This window comes from Impatiens glandulifera, chromosome 1, assembly GCF_907164915.1.
Source record: "Impatiens glandulifera chromosome 1, dImpGla2.1, whole genome shotgun sequence".
NCBI lineage: Eukaryota > Viridiplantae > Streptophyta > Magnoliopsida > Ericales > Balsaminaceae > Impatiens > Impatiens glandulifera.
Genome location: NC_061862.1, coordinates 62,929,769 through 62,939,767, shown reverse-complemented (window position 1 = coordinate 62,939,767; position 9,999 = coordinate 62,929,769). Strand labels below are relative to the sequence as shown.

General features: G+C 30.6%; 1 protein-coding gene across 1 annotated transcript; it reads right to left on the bottom strand.

Annotated features, from left to right (window-relative positions):
* Nucleotides 1-3,069: 3,069 nt before the first annotated feature.
* On the bottom strand, nucleotides 3,070-4,327 carry LOC124922115 (NAC domain-containing protein 41). Its single transcript, XM_047462841.1, has 3 exons — nucleotides 3,769-4,327; nucleotides 3,458-3,699; nucleotides 3,070-3,373 (listed from the first exon to the last, which is right to left on the bottom strand). Exons 1-3 carry the CDS (start codon nucleotides 3,959-3,961, stop codon nucleotides 3,152-3,154), a joined length of 657 nt encoding a protein of 218 aa, XP_047318797.1. The 5' UTR covers nucleotides 3,962-4,327; the 3' UTR covers nucleotides 3,070-3,151.
* Nucleotides 4,328-9,999: the final 5,672 nt, after the last annotated feature.

Here is a 9,999-nt window from a genome sequence, read left to right as displayed (position 1 = left end):
ATTTAATTCATAATTATATTATTATGATAATTTAATTGGTAAATTAGTTGAGACAGTTGGGGAATTCACTAATGTTTTGAATATCTTCGTGTTCGTTAAAATTTATTTTTTTGTTTAATCATTGATGAATTATTTTGTGTTGTGTTTTTTTTAAATGTTTTTCTTTTTATCTTTGTAATGTTTTTGTCGATGAACTTAAAAACACTCTTTTATATCATTTTTCATTAATTATTTAACAAAAAAACTGTTATCTTCTACCTTAATTTTTAACACGGATTCTTGACATCGAACCATCCTAATAGTTTATCTCAAATAAAAATGTGAACTAGCATGTATATTTTCTCTCTATGAGATATATTAATTTAAAAGCCTAATTTCATGTGATTATTATATTTGATGTTAATTATATATTCAATTCATAGATTGCATTTTGATTCCGGATGATTCCAAATCCATTTTCACAAGTAATTGTAACCCAAGAGTATGAACTAGTTTGATTTAACTTATTTAATAAAATTACTGTAATAAAGAGTTTGAGACGTTTTTGAAATAATCAGATGAATCAAATCAGCCTTATATGTGGTCGGGCCTGCAATTGTTGGCTGTATGTATGTATGTATGTGTGCATGTTTCCTCTGTTACTCTTTCCAAGATATAATATAGCAGCTAGCCAGCTAGCTAGCTCTGCCAGTTTGACCAACTTCTTTCTTTCACTTTTTGAGTTGACAAATATATTATTATATATTAATTCAAACACATTACTGCATGTTCTTTATAAATGAATTCAAACACAATAATTCTGAGTATTAATTAATTATTTATTGACAATGTTTGGACGCATTAGATGACATAAGGAATCTTTGTGAGATGGAAGAAAAAAAAGCACTCTAATTCATGATCTATATTCATTTAAACCAAAGCTAGCTTAGTTCTTCAAGAAGAAGTCCTAATTAATTAATTATATATTATATAAATAAATGTCTTTGTTTTTCAAATAAATCCAAAATCAAAGTTAATTTAAGTGGTATTATGTTCAAATTGATCTTTTAAGATAAAGTCAAAATTGAACTGAGAGTGATGACTATTAACGATGGTGATAACTTTATAATTTGTTTTTGGTGTATGAATGAAACCATTATCAATCATTAATTAAGAACAAACATGACATGAGACATGTTACAAACAAATTAATTAGTATTTCATGGCTTACTATTATCGATTCTCTTCAATATATATTTATTACCACTCACCACAACTTGTCTCTAATTATTCTTTATTATAATATATAACAAATTAAGGATTAATCTATTCACATTTTTTTTTGAGGAATGAATCCAAAATTTAATAATTTATTTATGAAATTTCACAAGTAATCACTTTTTCAATAATACAATTTTTTCTGAAACATAGTCATAACTTATTCTTTAAATATCTAGTTTTATATATGAATTGAAGATAAGACATAACACATAATTATTAGTTAATAATCGTGTATTATTATGAACTCATTCGATTCCTACTTAAAACAACTTAAATTGAAATAGAAGATATTAATGGCGACATGTTACATTCCTAAATTATAAAAAAAAATTATTTATTAATTGAGCTAGCTATACCGAGTAACCAAAAATTCAAGCAAAATATATGCTATGTAATTAGTTAAAATGGTCTAATTTAATTAGCTTCTTGGATACCAAATATATATGGTCTCTTTTTGGTGTGGGTCTTAGAATTGAGTTGAGTTACCCTTTTTAATGATAGAAACTTCAAATACTGGGCAAACAACATTAATCATGACAATAATTGTTCTTTTTTGCTTGATTCTATTCTACCTGATCACATTGCACATGATGATGATTTGGGAATTGGAAGATTGATTCTTCAGATTGCAACAAATTTATTACAACTTTTTACTATTAAGTTTTGCTTGATTAGGAAGATATATATGTTAAATTATTCAGACAGATCTATCCTTAATTAATCATCACTTTCTATGTGGTTTGCTTGGACAAAGTGATTCCAAATTTCTAACCCATTTATGACCTTAATGAGTAATTGAATTACAAGTTGAATTATTGGGAGAAGGATATTAATATATAATATGATTAATATTTTAATTATGTTACATATGAAATTAATATCAAATAATTCAATCTGAAAATGGTCTAACATGGTTTCATCTATTCTTATAACTTAGTTTGTTCAAACATGCAATAAAAATTGGAGACGAAAGAATTAGATAAATGCTCAAATAAATAAATAAAAATACGATAATGATAAACTTGAAATCAATCTAAAAAAATGCTTATTTTTATAAGAAATTCAAATATTTTCTCTTGCTAAATGATCAATTAAAAATAACAAGCAAACTAGTTGACACAAATGACATATACTTATAACAGTAAATACATTATACTTCCTTAAATGTCATTTTTGTAATTTATCAAACTTTTGGATATCCCTACAGGCTACATTGTCCATCACCGACCTACCATAATTTAATTTCATACCATTTAGCAGTAAATTACAAAATGTAATTATATCCCATTGAGAATCATTATATAGATTTATTTTCAAATGCATATGTATCTCAAACTTATATAGTAACATTTTTTTATATCAAATCCATATGAATTCAAATTCAAATCCAACCACACAACTGTTGTTAAATGAGTCTATTTAATTAATTTATTATGTTAATAAAAAGAATGTCATTCTTTCCAATTGACAAGATTTTAATGTATTAATTCTTCTCCCATTCCAACGTGGTTTTGATTACAAAATTCAAAATATTCGAACTAGAACATTTGTAATAATAAAATGAATAATTTAATTACCTTGAATCAAACTAAACCGACATGTCATAAATGCTAACAAATATAAAATAATAATGATCAAAAATATGAAACAGGTTAATTTTACTTGTTAATCTGAATCATAATGTTCTAGATATATAATAAAAATAATAATGCTTGAAAGAAATCAGATAAAGTAGATAAAAAGGCAAAGGATTGATAATAACAGGTCAATTTTACTCCTTAATCTGAAACATCTGATCACTGATTTTTCTTTTCTTTTTTCATTTGTCAGACATCATCGTCTAACTAAAGAGATCTGGACTACATGAAGTACAATGAAACATATCAAATAATTAAGGAGAGAGATTAGAAGTGATGATCAAAGCACTAGTTTCTTCTTCCCCATCATCTGATTCATCAAAATTAGGAACATCCTCGGTGATCCCACTTGAACACGAACCAGAAGACAAAGTTGGAACCAGAGAGACAAAACCCCTTAGATGATTATCCTTAAATTTAATCACCCTCTTTTTCTTCTCATAAATCTTGCAAACAACCCAATCAGCCTCCATTTTCTGCAAAAACAAAAAAAAAGAATACATTTTCTTTGTTTAGTCATTTGTTTTGAATGAGATGATGAACATTGTCTTAAAAAATACCTGTTGGGAATCAGTAAGTCTGAATTCATGCATGACCCATGAAGATTTTAGCAAACCAAAGCTCTTCAAATGGAAGAAAACAAGTTTCCTTCTCATCCCAACAACCCCTGAAAAATTAATAATACTCTTCTCCTTCCCAACAGCTTTCCAGAAACCATATCCATCACTCATCATAACCTTCTCATTATTTCCCCATTTTCTTGTTCCTCTGTTAAAGAAATACCTTTTCTCCTTCAAATCCCCTAAAACCCACAAAAAAAATCAAATCTTTTTTCAATCATTCTCCATTAAAGTGAGAAAGCTTAGCTAACCTGGTAAATCCCATGGATTAGAATGGAAAACTTGAACAACAGGAATAACAGAGACAGGCAGTGGAAGTGATAATGCTTTGCGTTTCAGATAGTGAACAATGAGCTCTTCGTCTGTTGGCCGGAAACGGAACCCGATTGGAAGATTGATTCCACCATTTGTAACTTGAAAGCTTTCGGAAAACATCTCCACCATTTTCAAAAGTTTTTACTAGAAAGGTTTACATTCATCAATGAAGAAGAGAGTAGTCACATGCTTTAGAAATAGAGAGAGAAGAGGAGTAAGTAAGAAATAAGAAAGGAAAGGACGTTCATAAATGTATATTGGTTGGTAATTGAAAAAGAAAATGAAAAAAAAAATGGTAACGTACAATAGATAGATAGATAGATAGAATAGAGAGATTAGAAAAGGTTGCTTGTAAGATGGAAGTTGTTTCTTGAGACAGCATCCGAACAGGAAAGGTTTCCTCCTTTTGACTTAACTAGAAAAACACAAAATTTCAAACTTCCAAGTTACCTAACAACCATCCAATAAGAGTTTAACTAGATGGAAATAATTTCATTTTTTAAAAAATAAATGAAGAAAAAAAGGCATTATTGTTATAGAAAACTGATGAGAAAAGTCTTAAAAAAATATTATAAATATGAAAAATTAAAAGAAGCTAATTGAATCTTGAAATAATTTGAGTTGAACTAAGCTTTTTAAGAGCACTATTTGATTATATATAATTAATTATTTAGTTTCATTATATGTGTGATTCTTAGTTAGATTGAGATTAGGTTTAGTTAGTTTGTATATTTAGGTGATCTACATGGTTATGTGTTGGAATTTGAAATAATCACTTTTTTTTAATATATTTAATTTTATTAAAAAAAATGACGAGGCATAAAAAAAGTGATCAAAAGATATAAAAAGTACTCAAGTTCAAGTTCAACAAACATGATGGTTATTGTATAGTAAACCATTTCTTATCAAGTTTCAACAATCTTCATAGGTCGATTCAAAACACCCAAAATCACAATGGAAGCATAACATAGGTAAACTTGGTGGAACTCCATAACAAATCTCAATTAGGTGTCACATATATAGCAATATGAAGCAAAATATGTGGCACCATTCTCCGGCACAACTACAAGAAAATGTGACATGGTTCACTGAGCTCTCGTTTGAAGACATAATTCCGTCAAAATGCCTGCATACTTGGCGGCGTCCCCGGTCTCCATAATGTCTCCCACAATAAATTATCCACAGTCTAGACATCCATCGACTTATATTGCTTACACTAAAGTATATTGATTATTCAAAAACAATCGAGTCATTAAGCCATTGTTTAACCCCTTTCCTAGTTGATGTTCAAGAATAGTCTTGAGAATGGTAAGCTTATCTTGAACAAGTCTCCTTCGGAATCAAATGTTGGGCTGAAAATTACCGTTTATGGAGTCATACATCCCCTGAACCGAGGATTCCCTATAGATAACAATGTTGAGAAAAGTATCAGGAACAGCCTCAATCTCTTGTTAGCACACCACACATTATTGCCTTGCCTATCTCATAAGTGAAAATAAATTTCGAACTTACTATTATTGATTTGATTTTAAACCATATCTTACTTTTAAAAATTGAGAGAATATATTTCATAGATGTGAAGTATTCCCTCGTAGCTAGCCTCGTATATGCACATGGTGTCGTTAGCAAACTAGAGATGTGAAACCCCAACTTGACCATCTAACTGTCACGATTCATTATTCCTTTGAATATAGTATCTAAAAGGACATTAGAAGCATCATATGCAACTCAAATAGAAAGAAGGATGCTAAAGATATTGAGAAATGATGGTCACACGTCATAAATAATGGAGCGAAGAATCACTCTTTTAACCTAGAGGCAATAGTACGTGGATATCTCAGCCTCCTTGAGAGTTCCTGAGTTCAATCCCGTCAGGCGACAAGTTATGCACTTGATTAAATGATTAAGTGCATTTGCGGGCTATATGCTTAACCCTCTTGTGGCCACATTTATTTTGTAGTCTATGTGCATAACCCCCTTGTGACCATATTTTATCCTCTCTTATAGTCTAGTGACAACAAGAGGTAGATACTCTCAGCATCCCTGAGGTTATGGGTTCGAGCCCGCGACAAGTTTTGCGCCTAGTTAAATGGTTAAGTATGTTTGCGGGCTATGTGCTTAACTCGCGGTCCCATTTTTTTATAATGGAGCGAAGATAAAAATATATATATTTTCAATTTCTATTAGCTTATATAATCTTCTACTATCAATTAGCAAGACATGGGCATCACCTTGATCAAATCAAATGTTCTCCCTTAAATGTTTAATTCAATTAAATTTAGAAATCAATTAACTAATTAGATCTTCAAAAGTATCACGCCTCTAAACATAGTACAAATAATATCAATAATATAATGAAGTACATAATATAAATTAATATAATACCTTAAATTTCTTGAGGTGTGGAGTATCCACTTATAAAAACTCTACAAAAGTTAATTATAATTTATTTGGTCAATGTTTGAGTTTGGACTTAGGCCTGATCAAGAGTTATTTAGGTTTTATGTTTACCCTATAAATATGTTTTTGTTAAGGGTTTTACAAATGAAGACATAATTCTAAAGAGATAAATAATATGAGGCAAAACTCTGTATTTCTTATTCTTCATAGTGAAATCATGTGGCGGTTGAAGTGGACGTAGCTCATTTTGAGTAAACCACTATAAATTTGTCTTTTTGTGTTATTATTTTCTTACGTTTTTATAGATCGTTTCAAATAAGTCATAATTTGGGGATCCAAATTCTAACAATTAGTATTAGAGCTATTAGGCTAGATCGAAACATTTAAAATGATGGAAGGAAAGAACAGTATATGGCATGTCATTGGAAGATTCCACATAACAAATTATGTATTTTGGAGTATGCAGATTTAATATTACATCTACAGATAGAAGCTTCATATTTATTTGAGTGAGAAACTAGATAAGATAGATAAAGCTGAATGGAAATTCTTTGATAAACAAGTTTTGAGAGCTGTCTAATTGACGTTAGTCAAGACTGTTGCTCACAACGTAGCAAAGGAGAAGACAACCATGAGTCGGATGAAAACTCTTTTTGATAAGTATGAGAAACCATCTGCTAACAATAAAGTACATTTAATGAAATGCTTTTCAATTTAAGAATGGTTGATGATACTTTTGTCACTACTCATTTGAACGAATTTAATTCAATTGTGAATCAGTTACTATCTGTTGAGATTGATTTTGAGAACGAAGTTAGTGCCCTGATTTTGTTAGCATCTCTACCAAATAATTGAGTACATCAATTTAGATTTTAGTGAGTATTGTATTGTGAATGAGATTAGTATGGTGAAAAATGTTCCCCGAACACTTAAAGAGAACGAAGTACCTGAACGGATGAATCAAACATTGAACGAGCATTCTAGAAGCATGAGATTGCATATTGGGATGCCTAAAACTTTCTATGTAAAAGCTATCAACATTTTTGCCTACTTGATAAACATATGACCCTCTATTCCTCTTGAATTCAGAAATCCAGAAGAAGCCTGAAGCAATAAAAATGTAAACATTTCTTATTTGAAAATGTTTGGTTGTTTATCATAGGTTCATATTAGTGAATGTAATAGAAACAAGCTTTATCCAAAGTCTAATAAAAAAAAAATCATTGGTTATGATGATATCGAGTTTGGTTATCGTTTCTAGGATAATCAATTCGTAGCAGGAACGTCATCTTCAATGAACACGTTCTTTACAAAGATTGTGTTGGCAAGTCAAATGGTGATTTTATATTGGAATAGACTGATACAGACGATTTGAGAGATTTTCCAGCTGAATATATACCGACTATCGAAGAAAACTAAAGTGTTGTTAAAGAAGAAATCGTTGAGAACGTGATTGTAGAGGCAAATCAAAACAATCGATTATACAGCTGAGAAGATCGTCAAAAATCGAAAATCAATCGAGAGGTGGTCTCCATATCTGAACTATATATTGTTGACAGATAGAGGCAAACCTGAATGCTACAAGGAAACAATACAATTTGATGAATCAGTTAAGTGGGAGTCTGTGATGAAAGATTAGATGACCTCTCTAACGTCAAATCAGACTCTGTAGCTTAGTGAGCTACCAAAAAGAAAGATAACACTTCACAACAAATGGATCTCTAGTGATAAAGAAGTTTTGAAACTTTTAGAAGAGGAAGAATATGTGAAGAAATTTCTTAGAATATTCAACTTGTACGATACAAAACCAGTTTCTACCCCCTTAGCTAGTCATTTTAGACTATCTAAAGATCTGTCAATTTCAACAGAGAATGAGAAAAATTACATAGACATAGTTTCATATGCCTTTGCCATTGGTAGTATTATGTATGCAATGATTTGCACACGACTAGACATTGCACATGTAATGGGAGTTGTTAGCAGATTTATGAGCAACCCAAATAGACAATATTGAGAAGTAGTAAAGCGGATACTACGATACTTAAAGGGAAGTATGGGTCTCGTTTTGAGTTTTCAAAAGTCTAATATGAGTTTGGAAGGATATGTTGATGTTGATAGTAGAAAGATCACAATATGGTATAAATATACTCTAGGAGGTACTGCAATTAGTTAGGTTTCAAAATTGCAGAAGATTATTACTCTTTTTAGTTGCGAGTCAGAGTATGTTGATGTGACAAAAGCTGCTAAGGAGATTACATGGTTGCAACTCTTTTTGTGAGAATTGAGTCAAGAATACAAGAGAAGTATTTTGCGATGCGACAGTTAGAGTTCCATTCATTTGGAAAATAATCCGGTTTATCATGGCAGGATGAAGCATATACTAGCTCGTTACCATTTCATCCGATCAACTTTAAAAGATGAAGTGTTAACTCTTGACAAGATTCCTGGGAGCGAGAATCCAGCTGATATGTTAATGAAAGTTATGACAAGCAAGAAACTGAAGTTGTGAACAACTTTAGTTGGCCTTCTACGTTAAGACACTGGATGGAGAGTCACTACCGATTGAGAGAAGATGAAGTTAGTCTCTATGTGAGAGATTATTAGTTGTGGAGCCTACACTTATAATAAACTCTACAAAAGTTAATTAGAGTTTATTGGGTTTGGGTTTGGCCAAAAATTATTTATGTTTTAATACCTGAATGTTTACCCTATAAATATGTTATTGTTAAAGGTTTTACAAATAAATACATAATTAATAGAGAGATAAATAGTGTGAAACAAAACTCTGTTTTTTTCATAGTGAAATCAAGTGACGACTAGAATGGACGTAGCTCATTTTGAGTGAACCACCTTTTGTTTTGTTCATTTGTTCATTTTTTTAATTTCGAAAATGCTCTAGTGTATGAACTATTGTTTTATTTTATTAGAAAATTCATTAGCATGTGAAATAGGGTTTTATTACCATTTATTTATTTTTATTTTTTCATTCATTATTTTTTTAAGTGCCCTTAGTGTAAACATTGTGATTTTATTTTTGTTGATGTTATTGTCATTTTTTATAATTATGTTTGTTGATGCAAATATTTTCAATGCAAATAAAATCTTACGAAGGGTCAATCATTTTTAAATTCTCCATTCATGTCATTTTAGACTTCCAAGTGTATAATCAATCAAGTATGGAAGAAAATCTTATGTTTAGGTTGTCTGGGAGGTCATTTATTGTCTTTCGTGATTTACTTTTGATATTTTGATTCATTAGCTCGAGTAAACGTTGAGACTCTTCTTCCATGAACGTCGTTCTTGAGTTTGAGCTTTAGTCGTGACCTTTAAATCTAGAGTCATTACTTATAATTAAGGCTGCAAATGAGTCAAGCCGAGCTCAAGCGAACTTGAGTTCGAGCTCGACTCGGTTAAGTATTTATTAGCTCGACTCGAACTCGAGCTCGAATGAGTTTATAAATTTGAGTTTGAGCATGACTCGACTATTTAATTACAAGCTCGACTCGAACTCGAGCTCGAACGAGTTTATAAATTTGATTTTGAGATCAACTCGACTCAACTATTTAACTACAAGCTCGACTTGAAAAACTTGAATCTTTCTTATCTTCTTGTGGTCATGTAGCGCTTTTCGGGCAGCGATTTGGTGGCCTATATAGAAAGTAGTTTTTTTTTTCTAATAAGCATGTTATTCAACTTAGTCGTGCATTAGTTGTTGTTGCGGGGAAGATGAGGGAGAGTGTGTCGCCCGGTCATGCATTGGGCGTTGG